General features: G+C 41.4%; 2 protein-coding genes across 2 annotated transcripts; one reads left to right on the top strand and one right to left on the bottom strand.

Moving 5' to 3' along the window:
• Nucleotides 1-3,117: 3,117 nt before the first annotated feature.
• On the bottom strand, nucleotides 3,118-5,439 carry LOC148322636 (migration and invasion enhancer 1-like). Its single transcript, XM_088318046.1, has 4 exons — nucleotides 5,272-5,439; nucleotides 5,061-5,158; nucleotides 4,907-4,983; nucleotides 3,118-3,624 (listed from the first exon to the last, which is right to left on the bottom strand). Exons 1-4 carry the CDS (start codon nucleotides 5,301-5,303, stop codon nucleotides 3,541-3,543), a joined length of 291 nt encoding a protein of 96 aa, XP_088174172.1. The 5' UTR covers nucleotides 5,304-5,439; the 3' UTR covers nucleotides 3,118-3,540.
• An 819-nt stretch (nucleotides 5,440-6,258) lies between these two features.
• LOC148322635 (GTPase IMAP family member 8) lies at nucleotides 6,259-16,296 on the top strand. Its single transcript, XM_088317271.1, has 6 exons — nucleotides 6,259-6,344; nucleotides 6,419-6,459; nucleotides 8,705-9,385; nucleotides 9,846-10,556; nucleotides 10,776-11,390; nucleotides 11,744-16,296. Exons 1-6 carry the CDS (start codon nucleotides 6,259-6,261, stop codon nucleotides 12,340-12,342), a joined length of 2,733 nt encoding a protein of 910 aa, XP_088173397.1. The 3' UTR covers nucleotides 12,343-16,296.
• Nucleotides 16,297-18,016: the final 1,720 nt, after the last annotated feature.

The raw sequence follows: 18,016 nt of genomic DNA, 5'->3' as shown, positions 1-18,016 counted from the left end.
AAAATTTAAATTAAATATACAAGCCGCACCAGGTTATAAACCGCAGTTTTCTATGTTGAAAAAAAATTTTGTTTAGTGCTTGTACATAAAAAGATGGTTAAAACAGTGCCTAGCAACAACTTTTTTAATTAAAACAGAACAGACCCAAGAGAAAAAAAAAAAGAAATCTTATTAAGCATATTTTCTGAACTAACGATCGCACCTTCCCCACGAAAGAAAAATCCACAGAAAAGCTGCACCGTTGTATTAGCCACATGGTTCAAAATCAAGGAAAAAAGTAGCCGTTTATAGTCTGGCAATATATGTTTTGTATTCGAAAAAAAGACAATTTGGAGAAACAAACGATAATTATATTGTGGTTGTCGAGCGAAACGCATGCATCAAAAACTTTGCAAGTTTATTTTTAACTGAAAAAGAAATCACGTTTTGTAAGAGGTGCAAAATAGAAATACAGCAAATCTCTCCTTGGGCCCCTGCAATAAACGCAGTTCGGCCCCCGATAACCACGTCCGCTGATTTTTTTTTCCCCCAATTTTTTGTCATTCATGGTCCGAACCGCTTACCCTAGTTTTTTCGCCCTAAGAAGCACCGTTAGCGGCCAATCATCAACATGAAAGGGGTTATCAAGTGTCTGTCAGAGCCAGCGACAACTTTTCATGGTGTGAGAAGGCTAACAATGAGAGGAAGTCTTATGCCGATCATGGGGACCCTGACGTCAATCGTGCTAAATACGATTATATCGACATTGGACACACTTCGGTTACTTCTGTGAGACACACTGGACAGTTCATTGGGGGCGTCCTCATGACTTGGATGAAAATTGCGCCTAAATGTCGCTAATTAAGTAAACCGGTAACAGGGACAGTTGCCAGCACACACAAAAAAAAATTTCAAGGACCCATGAGTGAACTTGAAGAGTTCGTTGGGCTTTTTTTCCTCCATGGAGCCCCCCTTGGAAAGTTAAAAAAAAAAAAAAAAAAAAAAAAAAAAACAAAGCTGGAGGTAGTTGGCCTGTTTGGTTTGAAGCAGCCATTTTGGACAAATTCTAGTCGCAAAAGAAAATGTCAGACTCTTGAAAAAGCTGTATGTTTTCAGAAGAGATGTGCTGTTGTGCCTGAAGCATCACCAATCAAGATGACGCTTGACTTTTCTGTCGTAGGAATTCCATCCACACAGGGAAACGACTTCAAAGCAGCAAGCCCGTTTACTGGTGATCAACGCTTTGGCGCCGTCTTGGTCTCATGATGTCAAAATGTCAACAGCATGATATCGCGAACTATTATTTAAAGAGCATTTCAAATTGAACCAGGAAATGTATTGGTCCAGTAACGGATTAACAGCTTTTAATTTTACAGAGTTGAAGAAACACCGAAGAGTTTATTTATTTTTTTTTTTTAGGTCAATTAATTTCACTGGTAACGGTTATGGTGTAGCTTTGCTTCGTTTATGTTTACAGACATCGTCTTTGATGGTTCTAAAAACAGAAATTCTTTGAAGACTTACAGTGGTTTTTTAAAGAGTGTATATAGTTTGTACATAAACGTACATAAAGCTGTTAACCTCTGATGTTCCAAAAAAAAAGGAAAGTTCATTACGCTTAATTCTCTTCGTTGACAAAACATTACTATATCTCTGAAGATTCAGATTGTTTGATGTGAAACGTTTTTGAGCACTCTAAATTGTACGTTGATTATGACAATTGATTAGACTATTCGAGAAATTTATATTTTAAGGAAAGTTATCCACGAAAAAAAATGGTTGCCTTTTTAACATTTTTTTTTCCATTTAAAAACAAATTGTGACGTTTATAAAAACAAAAACAGAATAAAAGTTACAATTTGCATACAGCGAAGAGGGCAAAGGGGGCCAGATGAAGTCGCTGCATGCGTGAGCTTCAGGCTTATCATCATCATCAGCTTTGGCCAGCTATCTGCTGACTCCACGCACGCAACAGCCAGACACACCCTGACCCCATCAAGACACGTTTTAACACACAGTATGGTAAGCGAGCATTGTCATCTTTGGAGGTAACGACCTGTCATACAACAAACACAAGCGTCAGGGCAAGGTCGATTAAAAGCGACACTAGCCATGGTAAAAGTTCTATTTTAATTCTTTCACATTTTTGTATGGGTAGGCCAAAAGAAACCCCAAGTGGTCTGCGAGCCACTGACTCAATGCTTGAATTTTCCACCAAATCTTACAACAGTTTTCAAGTTGTCTGTCCGCAGTCCTGTGAATACATTTAATTTATGTACGCGTGTGTGTGCGCATATATATATATATATATATAAAAATATAATTTTCCCATATATATTTATTATTGTTTGATTTTTCAACATTTCTTTTTATATTTTTCATTTTTAATTCCCACAATTTACTGGCATTCAGTCGGAATTTACTCCAGCTCACTTAAGAAAGGTCTGCATTGAAAAAAAAAACAATTTTGCAATTTCTTTTTACATAGACATTTGACTTAATATTTTTCAAATGTTACAGATAAAGTGACATTTTTTTACCCAGGTGGGTAAATTTAACCCAATTTTAGTATTTTTTAAATAATTTTTATCACGCAAGTCTCATGTTTTTAGACTTGGACTTTTCAGTATCTAATGTACAAGTGGCAAATTGATAACGTTTTAAATAAAATATAATAATAGAATTTTTCAAGTTCAATTGCAATTATATTTATTTCTGGATTCAGTTTATTACTTCATTTCCGTTTCATGCATTATTTTGAAAACAGAAATTTGAGTTGCCTTAGATTTCTATTCTACTGGGTAAAAATGATTACTTACAAAAAATTAAATGTGGAAAAGCGTCTAATCTAAAAAGTAACAGAAAACAGAAACTACACTAGGCTCACGTTTGACTGAGAAGCTAGCGCCCCCTAGAGTGAAACGCTGGACTTGACAGATGCACCATATAATACTGTTAGACTTATTTTATCTCTCATACACTCATGAATAGATCTGGAATCATTGTTATGGTCGGGACTCATTTCTCCCCGCGTCCTGTTGTTGGGACGCTTAACGAAGGAAAACATGTTTACACAAGAGGAATGGTCGCCCAGGCGGTGGAGTAGACGTCCCTCAAGGAAAGAGCGCAAACACAGAATTGCAAGCAGATATTTTATTCAACTAACCCAATTAAGTCATTTCAAACCGCAATTCAAGCACAGTATGTGTAAACCGTTTTTTAAAAAGGGGAAAAAAAAAGCATGTTGATGACTTATTACTGACCTTGCATTCAATTCAAACAAAAGCAAATCCTCCCTGTCGACCGCTCCTGACGAGCTGCAGAACTGGCAGGCATGAGAATTCATCGTAGCACAGCCACGTGGCTTATTTTGAGGCAGTGCTAGTCATTAGCGGCCCAGCAGTTCGGCGTCAAGGACGAACGAGGGAGAGGAGAACCGGACTTTCCCCAACAGCTACTTGGTCCAGATTTACAATGTTTCATCCCGTTTTTTTATTTTTTTTTACCTCATGCATCAATCTGTTGGGGAAAGCCAGGCTTAGTCCATTCACACCAGTTATTCTACATGATGACGCATGGCGCGCGGCTCTTGGTGATCTTCGTCAGAGGTTTGCCATCATGAGCTTTCTGGATAGTTTCCATTACCTGGACAAATGCGGGATTGGGGATAAAATATAAAAGTTAAAAAAAAAACTACTTTTTTTTTTGTTGTGGCTTTTTGAAATGTAAAGCACACTCTAATTATATGCAAGGGTGCATTTTTCTTTTTTTTGGAATTTTCGTTCACATGCAGGTAGAAATGGACATTTGCGCCATTGTGGGAGTGAGCACAGCCAACTTACATTCCAGCGAACGGAAGCGGCCCCTCTCATTCCCTTAATATTCTATACAGCGGAAGCATAAAATAACTCACTGAAATCCATGCAAGAGATTAACACAGTTTAACTACGTTTATAAGGAACTTGAAGATCTCCATTTGCAGATGATGTAAAGTTGGTCTGTGCGTCACAACCTGACACCCTGCACGCAAAGTGGCTGCCACAGGCAGAGAAATAGATAATTATGCATTCAATGAAATGATTCCTACAATGATTCGAGGCTTGTTTTTTTTAAATTTTTTTAACACCCTTAAAATTTAATGTTACGGCTGTAACGAGGCGTAACAAGTTCCGGACATGCCATTACAGCCGGCAGCTTTTTACCGTTTACTGCATCACTCATGGCTCCAAGACCTTTTGAAAAGAGCTTGGAAAACTTTGAAAGTATTAGAGATTTTTCCCAGCTTTTATCTCTTTGATTTATTTTTACTTTTACTGTAAAAATAAAATAGTTCTGTTAAATTTAAGAGTTTAACCCCTTCCACAGTTTCAGCATCTCATACACATGAACACAAAAGTAGCACAAAATGTAGAGGGCATACTGTCCATAGGTTTGCCTTTTAGAGGCGGGGCCTGGTGGGGTTGTGTGACTTACAAGTGTCTTCATTGAGAACTACAACAGCAGCAGTTCAGTTTTTGCATTTGTTTATAGTTGTCCCGGGTTTTCAATAAACGACTGCAAAATGCATTTTGACTGGGGCTCTCCTTGTGCATATGAAATAGCATAACAGGAAGAAAATAGGCTGTAAAAAAAAAAAAAAAAAAAAAAGTAGCAGGGGTTTGATTGACGACACTGCATACCACACATTTTCACAGGTCTATGTGACCCAAAGCCAACGCATTTTCATTACCTGCAACACAACTGTAGTTTTAATGTTTGCCTACATACTTATGAATTAAATGTGTTTTATACAGCCATTTAGCAATACTACATAGCGTAACTTGATACACGACAGTGCACTCAGTCCGTACGTACGTACATATTTGGGCGGCGTCAAAAGGAGCAACGCAGCTGTTTGCGTTGAGTAAAATGGGCATACATTACTTACGTCATCCTCATATGGGAATCCTCCGAGCTCCAGCTTGGAGAAAACCAGCTTCCCGTTGATCTCAATCTCAAAGCTGCCTATAAAAGACAAGCGTGTAAGCGTACTGTTAACCACATCTATCATCATTTAGGCCTTTGTGCCATTTATTATTTACCTCTCCGTCCGACGAAGCCCGACACATCCGCATCGGGAAACTCGCCCTTTACGATTCGGGCGAGCTCCAGATAACGGGGCTCGTAGCCTCAGTTGCCACTGGAGACGGAGAAACTCGGTTAGCTTAGCAATTAACCACACACAACCGTATTACTATTACAGTCTACAAACAAAGACAAGACAAAAAGAGTGTGATCACACTAAAGCGTTACCAGTATTCCACTCGTATTGTCACCACTCCCATTTTTGTTTAGTTTTGTGTTTTTTCCTGTTGCTGTCGTAGCGGACGCTCGTGTTCCAACACAAATTTCGACAAGTGTCAAGATGAGCTTCTTTATGTAAAATGTCTTCACAAGGGGGCGGGGGTGGGAAGCAAACTCGTAGGTCACGTGAGAGGGACGACTACTGTCACTGGGCGATACCCGGAAACTCGACAATTACACATTTCACACGTTCATTGAGCAACTTTACTACGTCTCATAAGCGAAATAGAGTCGCGGCTGCTTTTCTGAGGTTTATTGCAACAGTTAGATGGCAACATATACGTAGCACTCATAAAAGCAACTCCACTCGCACTCGTTTTACACCTGCTAACTTCCTCGTTCTCCACCAATCGCACATAACTCTCGCGAGATGTGCCTTCACGGACCCCCGGTATTTAGTACAACAAACATGGCCGTAACGGATTAACAACAGCTCTCATACATACCCCATTCCGTCAATGCGTCACTAATTCGATGATTTTTACGTTTTATTTAACGTTGAGTCTACTTCTCTTACTCGTGTATTGTTTTTCTCCTATATTCCTTTTTTTTTACGACGAGCTCAGACAGAAAACAGAACTTTTGAGTTATTAATTCATCTTATTTTGAGCAGAAGCTTAAACGTTGTGCACTTCTTTCACGTTTACTTAAAAAAAAAATTAAAATGTTTGGGCCTCGAGTGGGTTTGTCTAAACTTTTAATTCTTCTTGATTTATTTTTCTAACAAGGTGTATCACAAAAGGGTACAGAACAATAGAAAGTAGATTTTCCATCTGGCCTCTTGTCCTGTCAGTGTGAAAACAAAGCGTTCATTCAAAAGTATTTGAACGAAGCAGCGTCCAAACTAGCTTAGTCTGACATCTGTACAATGCATCTTTTTGTTCACTTGGCATCGCGTGTGTGGTGGTCTAGAGCTCGCCACAGTTAGAGCGTAACATGGCCTGTGTGAAATGGGAAGTCAAGTCGGGAAGAATCAAAACGGATGCCGTCAATGAAGCCATTCACTGGGCTCGAGAACTGCTGTAAATTTACGAGGGAAAACCAGTCTCTTATGAGAATAAAACATCTCATAATCTTTCTCTCTTTCTATTCCCAGTCAAGCACATGTGAGCTTGTCAATTCAACCCCCCACCGCAAGTAAAAGAAATGAAAATGATCTGTTCCAGAGTAACTAGAACTTGCAAACTCATAATGGGAAATGCCATAGTTGTACTAACAAAACATATCTACGTCCTGGTGTTATAACAGTGTAAGGAACATATATTTGAATGCATACGCTGCAGCAACACACGTAGACAATCATTCCATCCATCCATCCACTGTAGTTTTTGACAGGCCTGTAATTTGTGGCAAAATGCCTATCAGAGAGTCATCTCATGGCATTTTTGTGGGGTCGTCTTAACAGAAGCATTTTTGTCTCTCAAATTGAGTAACACAAGCATGCAAAAGGCATAATACCAGACTGCAGTCATTTACTTAGTTAGAAACCGCATTTTTTGATTAATGTTAGCATTACATTCATTTCACTGTCCAACAAAAAGCTTGTATCTCAAAATTGTATGACTTCAAAAAGGTTTAAGAGAAGAAAGAAAACAAATGTTTGTTTCTGTCGAAGAAAAAAAAAGGAAAAAAAAATCATATTGTATTTGCTTTTTGTAAGACAGAGCTTTTTTGTAGTCATCCAATTGCAACTTGTGATTGCAAATCTAAGAGGGTGGTTAAAATGTGAAGCTATGCAGACACATTTTGAACTTAATCTGAAAATGATTCCATATCCATTTTATACTATTAACTTGAAAATTCAGGATACATTTCTTGTCAGAAACATTTTCGGCACATTCATCTCAGGGCCTACTATGGTTTGTACAAGTGGGTTACGAAATTAAAGTTAATTATTTCATAGCCATTTTGCTTTTTCAATTAGAAATCTGAAAAAAAAAGAAAAGAAATTTTAAGCAAATTTAAATAGCTACAGGTTCATTGATGCAGACAAATACATTGATGTCATCCAATTTGCACCAAATGTTTTCTAGAATAAAATGTATTAAAAATGAAAATTACAATTAGAAGATAGCTTGTCTCCCTGCTGCCTCGAGGCGGGTATTTTCGCATGTGGTCATTTCTGGCGACCTTCAGACCTCCATAAAGGCATAAAATCAGGAATGTGTTGTCTGGTGGAACAGAGTTTGGTTCACATGTTTCCGGAGACAACGTGACATGTTGTGTTTATGTTTCTAAGAAGATATCAATAGAAAATAATGGCGAGCAGTGAGCAATCAGCAGGTAAGTCAAACTCTGTGCCTATGAGAGAAACTTCATAATGGAGCTTTACTTTTATGTTACACCCTGAAGTTGCTGTCAAAGTGTCGAGCCCTTTGTGGGTGTGACAGAGTGAAGAATGATAATTCATGCATGTGCGGGGTGACGTACTTTACAAACACGTTTGACTGCTATGATATTATGATGTACTGTTTTTTTTGGGATCATGATTTCAAGACATTCATAAGATAGCCTGTATTCAGTTCAGTAGTGAGTAGTCATATTTTCAAAAATATTAAACTAAATTTAGCAAATGTATTCCTATAGCTATGTTGAGTCTTTTTTTCAAAATATATAAATCTAGCAGCAAAATAGGTAAACATATTTTGTATATGCTTATCAAGTACATATAATGACGACGACTATCATATTTTTTTACTTCTAAACTAGGGACATTGTTTTTATTGTACTTGGCTGGTAAATGCTACTACTGCCTCTCAGTGGTGTCTATTGGAAACCCTCCAACATGACCAAAAATGGTTCCTTTCCGCGACGACACAATTCAATACAACTTTATTGATAAAGCGCAATTCGCAACCGCTTAAGTTGTAACAAAGCGCTTTGAAGCCAATGAAGGCAAAAGAGTCTAAAATGAGCATTAAACAAAGACTTGGACTGTAATTGCATTTTTTTTTCTTGATGTGACATTAAATGCCTCATTAGTCTGCTAAAAGGCATTCTTTCGCGTGAAGATAATTAAGCTGAATAGCAATCATTTTTATTTTTAAAGAAGGTACTAATTATGCTCTTAAAATTGGACTCCCATTTATAATTCCTTCAGTACAAAAGCAATGAAGCTAAAATTCTGAAACCAACAATAAACACAATTAGCTTTATTGTTTAAATTAAATTGTTGTGTCAAATGCAACACTTGCTTGACTTACTATTTTTTTTTTTTCTAAAGCGAATGACTTTTTAATAATAAATTAAAGCCTCCCAAAATGAGCAGTTAATGTTCCCATTTCTACTTGAATGAATTGTAAAAATGGGGCTCTCAAAGTCAACTCCCACTTATGGGACCAAAAAATGCTTCTTTCCCAAATGCTTTTTGTGCGAATCTTAGAGGACGGCTGGCGTACCTCCCAGTTGAAGCTGGTCATCCTCGGAGGCAGGAATTCCGGGAAGAGCTCCCTGGGCAACCTCCTCCTAGGCAAAGACGAGTTCGCCACCAAGGAGAGAACCACGTGCTTGCGGCGGTTGGCAAAGGTGGGCGGGCACTGGCTGACGGTGGTGGACACGCCCGGCTGGTGGTGCGACTTCGGCGTAGACGACACGCCCCTCACAGTGCGCCGGGAGATCCGGGGGAGCGTCGCCCTGTGCTCCCCGGGACCCCACGTCTTCCTGGTGGCGGTCAAAGCCGGCTCGCCCTTCACGGAGAGGCGCCGCCGCGCCCTGGAGGAGCATGTGGGGCTGCTGGGGTCCCGGGTGTGGCGCCACTGCCTGGTGGTCTTCACCTCGCCAGGCGGACCCGAGCTCAAGATGGACTGGGAGGTCCTGGGGTCGGAGGCTCTGGACTGGCTGAGGAATAAGTGCGGACAGAGGTGTCACCTCGTCGACCTGAGCGATGGAAGTGGAGCCTCGCAGCTCTGGGAGGACATCCAGAGATTGGTTGCTGCCATTGGAAACAGAGTGTTTGAGATGAAGGCGAGCGTCAGCCGCGCCATAGCGGCGGAAATGAGACAAGTGGAGGAGGACGCCCACGTCCGGTTTTTGAATATGAAAACTCACAGAGCCTTTATGAGAGGTAAGGATCACAAAGTAGGGTTTCAAGACAGTTTTTAAAATACGGTTTCAAGTCAGAATTAAGGGTTCAAAATATGGTTTAAAACTTTAGTAGGGTTTCAAATTTGAGTTTCAAACCAGTGTTATTATTTCAAGATAAGATCAGAGTTTTCAATTACGGTTTGACGTCAGGAATAAGGATTCAATTTAAAGGATGGTTTAAAACCAGGTTTAGGGTTTTCAACAAGATTTAGGGTTTTCGATCCAGGGTTGTGGTTTCATAGTAGGGCCTCGAGTCAGAGTTCGAGTTAATGTTTCAAATTTGGGTTTCAAGCGTGGTTAGCATTTCAAATAAGAGTGAGAATTTTAAATTGGGATTTCAAATCAGTCGATGGATTACAAAGTAAAGTTTCAAAGTCATTATTTCAAATAAGGCTTGAAGACAGCGTTAGTGTTTCAAATCTTACATCGAACATTTCCAGAGCGGGCTCGTCCTCTGCCTGACATGAGGATCGTGCTGCTGGGAGCCAAAGGTTCCGGAAAGACGTCTTCTCTGTACACCATCCTGGGCCGGGATCAGGGGCAGCGGCCCTCGAGCAGGACAGCTCGCTGCGCAGTAGGACGAGGTGCGGTCTTCGGGAGGCAGTTGACGGTGGTGGACACGCCCGGCTGGTGGATGAACTTCTTTGGCCACGAGACCACCGCCTTCGACCGACGTCAGATCCGACTCGGCCCGTCCTTTTGTGCGCCGGGCCTGCACGCATTCCTGCTGGTGGTGCGCCCGGACCGCGCCTTCTCAGAGACCTACCGGCGAGCGGCGCGGGATCACCTGGAGCTATTGGGCGAGGACGTCTGGAGCCGGGTCATGCTGCTGTTCAGCTTTGGCGACTGGCTGGGCGAGACGGCCGCCGAGCGGCACGTGGAGGGTGAGGGCGAGCCGCTGCGCTGGCTGGCTGAGCGCTGCGGGAATCGAACCCACGTGCTCAACAACAAGACCGCCGGTGATGGATTCCAGGTGAGGGAGCTTCTGGGGAAGATTGAGGAGATGGTGGCGGGCTGCGGTGGCGGACATCGGCTGGCGGTGAGAGAAGCAGAAGAACAGCTGGAGATGACGATGAGGGTGGAGCAGGCGAGAGCCACTGAGAGGAAGACGAAGAAGGATCAGCAGAGGAAGGAGGCCGGGATGCACCTTGGTGAGACTACAGTAGTACCTTAACTTACAAGTAACAAAACATGCACAGTGCTGCCTTGAGATACAAGTCTCCTGCCTTTTTTGTCATATAAGCTATCAGACTGGTCAACTGATGGCTCGTCCTTTAAAATCCTTCAAAGTCGGGTCACTTGTATCTCAAAGCTGTATTAAAGAATCGTGATTGCTTGGACTCACTCAAAGCAGCTTTTTGATGTTCCAGAAAAGCCACGAAGCCTCTCCGAAATGACGCTCGTCTTGGTGGGTGGCAACAAAACAGGCAAGAGCTCGTGCGGCAACACGTTGCTGGGCCATGACTGCTTCCACACCGATCGCCCGACCACTTCCTGCGTTCTCGGGCGGGCCCGAGTGGACGACCTGGCGGTGACGGTATGGGACACGCCGGGTGGCTTTCCTCTAACCGCCGGCTTCCTAAAGGGGGCGCCGTCATGCGCAGTGCTGTTGGTGGTCAATGCCAGCGCCGCCTTCACTGACCGCCAAGGAGAAGCCTTGGAGGCCCAGCTGGGATGGCTCTGGCCCAGGGTTGTGGTGGTGTTCAGCCACGGAGACTGGCTGGGCGACATGGGAATTGAAGAACGGCTGGAAAGCGAGGGGCCGGCGCTGAGGGCGCTGGTGGACAAGTGCGGGAACTGGTACCACGTTTTGGACAACAAGCGACGAGGAGACGGCTCGCAGGTGAGACAGTTGATAGCGCAGGTGGAGCGCATGCTGGTGGCGGAGCGACACGCAACTGCAGCATTATCCGCGTGCCACACGAGTGCCACGTTGGGCAAGAATCCCAGTTTGATGCCCGGTGACGATCAGCTTTCAGATCCACGTGAGTTCTTTGAACACAACAATAACACACTCAATGGGTTTCAAATTATGGCTTCTAGTCAGGGTTGAAGTCAAGGTTTCGAAAATAAGACAAAACAATTTGTTGGAAATTTGGGTCTCAAGCTTGGGTTACAGTTTTAAAGACGGATTACAGTTTCAAGTTGGGTTGGGGATTTGAAGGACTGGGTTTTTCAAAATAGGATTTTAGGACAGGGATAAGGTTTTGAACTAGCTAGACGATGGTTTCAAGCCCTTGTTCGAGTTTCTAAATCAGCTTTCAAAGAAAGAGTTTTTCATTCTTATAGTTCAAATTAATTCCTCCACCTCACAATAAACTTGTTGCTTGCATTGCAGACAACTGCAGTGGTTCTTCCACCGAGCCTTTCAGTGCGTCCTCCAGCGAGTGCCCTTCAGTCGACTTGACTGAGTCTTCACCCTCTGACAAGCAAGTTGCGCTTCTGCCTACTACGTGGAACAGGGGAAACGCCACTTCTTGTTTGCTGGCCGTGATTCAGGAGCGATTACACTCTTTAAGAGTCAACACACCTGCGTGGCTCCACGTTGAGCGAGCCACACTTCCCATGATGCTCTTGGTGCTGCCTACATCCCAACATGGGCCGCTTCCCAACGGGGATGCTCGCCTGCAGCGCTCCCTCTGCAGCCAGAGTGGAGACTGGAGCAACCTGGAGGAATTGGAGGCCTTCATCGACTCGTATTTTGACACACTGTGGGAGTGGCAGGCATTAACTCCGCCTCCGCCCGAGCCCGAGGCTGCCGCCAACGCCGCCTTCGCCCCGCAGTCGGGGGATCGCCTACTCTCGTCCATCGAGAGGAAGCTCTCCAAGCTTGAGGTGCTGGAGGAGATCCGGGAGGACCTGGCGGAAGTGCGGAGGAGCCTGGAGCTCAGCTGGAGCGTCATGCAGGAAATTAGATGCAAAAATAAACACAAGTGAAAAGACACTCAGTGGACACCTGCACTACAATTAAAAAAAAAAAGACTGTTTCATGTAACTATATTTAACATCAATTTATTTAGTCGGGGTTTCAGTGAGTAAACAAGATTTAGGGTTTCACGCGAGTGCTTCAAGCGCAAGATACAAGGTCCAAACCCTGGGATAAGGTTTCAAATGACCAGCCCGGGGAAGGTGGTCAAGTGAGATTAAGGTAGAAAATACGTGTAATTGTATCAAATTAGTGTTCAAATCAACAGTTTAGGGTTTAAAAGTTGGGTTTCAAGTCAGTTGAGGGTTTCAAGTAAGGTTTCTCCACCAGGGGGTGCTGTTGCATAAATAGTCAGTCAACGGCCTTCTCCTCACGTGGTGCAGCGAACCCGCTTAAATTTAACATGATCAAATATGGCATAAGTTAATACAAAGACAGCTGGCATCCATTTAAAATTATCACAGCTTTCATTTGGGATCCTCTGGAGACACGTTTTACCCACACACATCAAATGAAGAAAAAAAAAAAACGCAGCAAAAATAACACTGCATCTTGTAGACATTATTGTATGGTTTTCCTTAGAGGACGCAGAAAAAAAAAACTAGGCATCATTGTCAGAGTACTGCACATATTGTAAATAGAGGATTTATGACAAAGTCCATTCTGAATCTATTCAGTAATTTCAACCTCAAGAAATGCTTTGAGGGAAATGCACTTTTGACCTCCGACTGAAAGTAATAAATATAGTAATTGCATCCTTTTTCTTCAACAACATCCATCCATTATCCGAGGCGCTCATCCTCACGAGGGTTGAGTCTTGAATAACAACATGATTAAATACATATGCGACCTTTCGGGGTGAATAGGACATGGATTAGCTTAGCATTGCTAAGCTAACAACAAAATGGACGCAACACTTCTAGGATGGACTGACTGTATCATAATGGAAAAGTAGAGATGCAACACACACATACACACTTATCATCATAGTGTCATTTCCCATCACATGGGCATCTTGTCTTTCCCCCCCCATCTTCCCACATTCCTATTTTACCTGCAGGTCTATATTCATCCCCCTTAAATCACATTACAGTGCCCACATCCTCCTTATACAATTATCCCCCCCCCCCCCCCTCCTTACCTCGTTAGGGTAGCCCCACCGCCTGGAGCAAATACAGGAGGGATGAATGTCCCCCTCGCTACTTATCCGTCTCCATTAAAAAGCGGCACATTGCAGCGGCCACCTGCTGATTTCCCTCAGTGGCGCTCCCTGGACAGTTGCAAAAAAATAAAAAATAAATAAATAAATAAATAAAAAAATAACTCAGAACAGCAGTTTAACTGATCAAAACAAAAATGAGTGAACATGTATTATAATAGGATGCCCAAAAAAATATATTCTCAAGGACTCTTGCCAGGAGTTGAACAAGAAATCAGCCATTTTGTTTCGAGGCAGCCATTTTGGTTGAATTCCCTCTGTAGTGCCCCTTAGGAAGTTAAAAAAAAAAATGCTCCCTCAACAATCCCAGCTCAAACGATGGGTAAAACATTTTGCCAACGCACTTAATGTGAGTGGAGCATGGCGTAAAAAGTTTTGAAGATTTGCCATGAAAAAGAATCTGCGCGGGCTTGCTTTAATTGTCTTGGTATGCGGCAAAGCGGGAACTCAAGTAAACTCATCATGAATGGAGCCAAATCAGAATGCTAATTTAGGAAAGTCTGGCAACGGCCAATCTCAGCAGTGGGAACAATTTCCCTGGAATGCGTGGGCAATGGTTTTAATTCCGAGCGTCACGCGTGGAGTTGATGATGCTGTCACAAGTAAATGGCGTGCATTTTTTATCACCACCTGGCCAACATGCACTCAAACACACAAATGAACCCCCCTTCTGGTCTTCTCAAATCCACGTCTTCCATGGAGTGCCCGCCCGCCATCAATCCATGGGAGGGGAAACGACGCAAGGGCAAAGTTCAGGAAACAATTAAGCGAAATTACTACCCTGCGACCAAGCAAATGGCATGAACGTGGCTAAGTCATTATGCTGACAGGCGGAAGGAAGCCTGCAGATGCTGACACAGCAATTTAACGTTTGCATGTCACTATTAATGTAAAGCGACATCCTTGCCACAGGTAACTTCGAAAACAGTTAAAGTTGTGCAACTTCAGATTGGAACGCATATCATTAAATAGTCTAGCTGTTAGCTTTTACTAAATATTCAAGTTATCTGGAATTGCACAGCACATGAATCGGAATTGACTTGCGGTGGTCTAAACTAAGCTACGCTATGCTAAGTGAAACTTGTGCCAATGCAGAAAATCTGTGCTATAAGAAACTAAATGAAAAACATTATTTCATAGTGGTACCCCTTTCACTTCAACTTAATAATAACAATTTTAAAATACATCACAAATCATTTTCAGTAACAACAATAACAGCAACAATCAACACTAAGCCAGTCGTAATGTCATAATTATATATTTGTATGAAACAAAGCTAGCGGTCCTACATAATTATGAAATGAAAAATAGTAATTACTATGGTATTATACGCCACAAAGTCTTACGCCGATTCAGTCAGAGCCTTTAAGTATCATATGTTGGAAAAGCGAGCACCCCTCTGTACAGGAAACTTAAGTAACTCAGTTAGCATGATTAGCACGTTGTATCGCAACGTCGTTGGAAACTTTTGTGAGCACATCTGCTACTTGCTCAAATTTTTGGGCGTGTTCTCTTTAAAACTTCCGCCAAGAAAGCGTCGCTTTGCAACGCCTCAGTCTGTTGGACATTTTGGATTGAGTCTGTTTTCAAATGACAGCTCCTTTCTTTTGTTGTGTAAATGTTATGTAAACATGTCTCATTGCGCAAGATTATTACCCAGGCGGGACCGTTTGCGTCTCAATTTCCTTCCGTCTCAATTTCTCTCTCTCTCTCTAAATTTGAAATTGTGGGATTTATCTTAAAACATGTCTCTTGAATTATTGACTGTATAGTTAATAAATGTTTTATCATGGCAATAATCTGAGTATGTAACGGATGCATTCACTTGACATGATTTCCTACAGGGGGTAAAAGTCTTGTCAACTTCTGACCTGGAAGACCTTAACAGTGTGTGGTTCAAAGTTCAAAGATTAGGAACGCGTAAATATTAAAGGCCTCGGTGGCATCCATGTTGCCGTCTGTTTTAAATAAATGTGAAATACGGTGACAAAGACTATCTGTATCATCACTCTACAATAGGAGCTGATTCATCGCCGGCTTCCATTCCGTCTTCTTTGAAGGCCTGACACCTGAGCTCAGTATTGCGGACAGGAGCCGGGCCATGAATTTGACAACGTAAAGACACCCCATTGGGAGAATCCCCCCCCCCGGCATGTCTGGCTAACATCCTCGCGGCTTGTAACGTGGACGCTTCGTATGCATTCGCCACGGATGAGCGCGTCTGGCTCCTCTGTTGTTACTGGGAAGCGTAACTCTGGCTTCCAGACCAGCGTAACCATTTGCAGGTGAGCCCCCGTCGTCGCCCGTCCCGATCTTCCCTCTTGGCCCGCGCATCAATTAACTGGCGGAGTGCCGTGCAATGTAGGCGGGGTGCAACTAAAGAAGAAGAAATGGCTGCAGGTGAAGACTGTTTGTCTGTGAAGATTCTCAACATCTGCACTTTATATAGAGATCGTGATCATGAACACATTCCTCGGAATTCTTCAGCTCTGATGTTGCAATCTGGTTATTGCATTTTTTGTTCAGGACATTTGATTATCTGTACAATCCACTGTAGTGCATACAGGAGCTGTCTAAAAACAAGGGGGGGGGGCAAACAATCCTAATGTGGATCATTACTAAATTCAACATCATTTTAGATACAAAGCTTAAGATTTAAGCATTATTTATGGAGCGATTAAGTAAAAAAAAAAATAGGATGTTAAACGGTATCTGAATCTGTTGTGATTGATCACATTTTATTGTGTATTTAATTTGTATTTTTTTTTTTAATTTCATAAATTGAATTTTCTTAAGTATGTCCATATATTTTCAACATAGTTTTTTCCACATTGGAATATTTTATGTTGATCATTGTTTTTTAATTTATCGTCAAAATCATTGCATTTGGATTTTGAATATTAATTTAATTGAATATTGTTTATATTTCTTGTATATTTATTCTCAAATGTAATTCGATTAGATTTTATGTAGTTATGTTTCGTATTAAATTGGGTTTGTTTGAACTTTATTATTTGTTTCTACTTGTATCATTTATTTTACATAGAGTACATTAAAATGCACTTCAATCATTTATTATGATTGAATTGGATTTAACATGCATTTCATTTACTAATTTTAATAAATATCTATTGTTGTTACATTCATTTTATCCTATTCACTTATTTAAATGTCATGTCATTACAGATTGAGCATTAAATTTGTTTGTATTCTCTTTTCATGAATTGCATTTTATTAACAATAGTTATTATAATTACTCAAATCATCTCTTCATTTGTTTTAAATGAAATATTTTACAGTGTATCTGTATTTAAGATAAATTGAATGAAAAATAAAATAAAATGAATTAAAATACATTTCTTGGTGTCAATCCAAACAGATCATGATTCTCCGACGAAGATGGTGTAACGATTTCAGGAAGTGGCTGAAGGTCACTCAGAGGTCCCCACGAGGGGGTGAAGGTCTCTGAGAAGTGGATGTATCCCTCTAGGGATCAATACGAGATCTCGGCCATGTAACTAAATCACTCTCTCTGAAGTTGCCCATGCTGGGTGGGGTGTGTGGTGAGGGTCATCAGTCGCCAGGTCAGCAAAAAAAAAAAAAAATTTGAGAAAATTAGTTGTGTCAATGCTGATGAACATGCTAACTGTTAGCGTTTGAAAAATTCCCAATTGGAATATCAAATACATGCATAGCCTTAAAGACCCTGTAAAATTGCAAAAAAAAAAAATAAATTGGGCAAAGAGATAGCAGTTTATAGGTTTTAACAACCCCCCCCCCCAAATATGTGTTCAATTGCCCAGTTCAGGAAATTAAATGGCTTTTTTTTTTACTTTAAAGCAGTTATTTTATTTTATTTATTAACACATTACATATATTTAATTTTACTTATTTCTTTTTACAGGAGTATTATGTTTTTTGTTTTTTTACATCTGAACTTCTACTCAACTAGAGTGTGTGTGCTTTTGCCACCTCTGCATACCTTGGAAAATAGACTTGACAAAACTTGTGTAATTGAGATAATCACTTTCTCCCTCTTGTGGCTGGCGACGGTACTGAAGGGTGGATAAATCAATGACAAACTCAGCTATGCAGGATATGCAGAACACATGGAGCCCTGCTGGTTGCAAGCTATAAAACGAATACAGATCATTTTTCCCCAGCAAATTTGAACGGATATTAGTTATGTACTACTAACACCGTTTGTATTTGACTGTGTGTGTGAGCTTTTCTACATTTTAGCATCTTCTAAACACGATGACATCATTCTCATCTGTACGCAAGTCGGGAAGCGCCGTTGTCCAACTTGTGAAGTCATAATTAGAGTAAATATTCGATGTAAAAATACATCTGGTGCAACAAGAAACAATGACATGAAAAACAGCAAGTACAGCAAAAACTGAGCGTGTCTTCTTGCACCTTGTGTCAAATGTGGTCTTCTCCGCTCTGATCGTAACCCGTCGTAA

The sequence above is a fragment of the Idiotropiscis lumnitzeri genome, chromosome 15 (assembly GCF_059441095.1).
Source record: "Idiotropiscis lumnitzeri isolate Australia: NSW breed Sydney's pygmy pipehorse chromosome 15, RoL_Ilum_1.0, whole genome shotgun sequence".
In the NCBI taxonomy this organism is placed as follows: domain Eukaryota; kingdom Metazoa; phylum Chordata; class Actinopteri; order Syngnathiformes; family Syngnathidae; genus Idiotropiscis; species Idiotropiscis lumnitzeri.
The sequence above is the reverse complement of the archived record's forward strand: the minus strand, read 5'-3'. Positions and strand labels throughout refer to the sequence as shown.

Bases quoted from the DNA above. Each gene is read 5' to 3' on its own strand.
- LOC148322635 (XM_088317271.1), top strand. From the start codon at position 6,259: ATGGCCTGTGTGAAATGGGAAGTCAAGTCGGGAAGAATCAAAACGGAT. The intron at 6,460-8,704 runs GTAAAAGAAATG...TGCGAATCTTAG, and splicing joins AATTCAACCCCCCACCGCAA to AGGACGGCTGGCGTACCTCC. The intron at 9,386-9,845 runs GTAAGGATCACA...GAACATTTCCAG, and splicing joins TCACAGAGCCTTTATGAGAG to AGCGGGCTCGTCCTCTGCCT.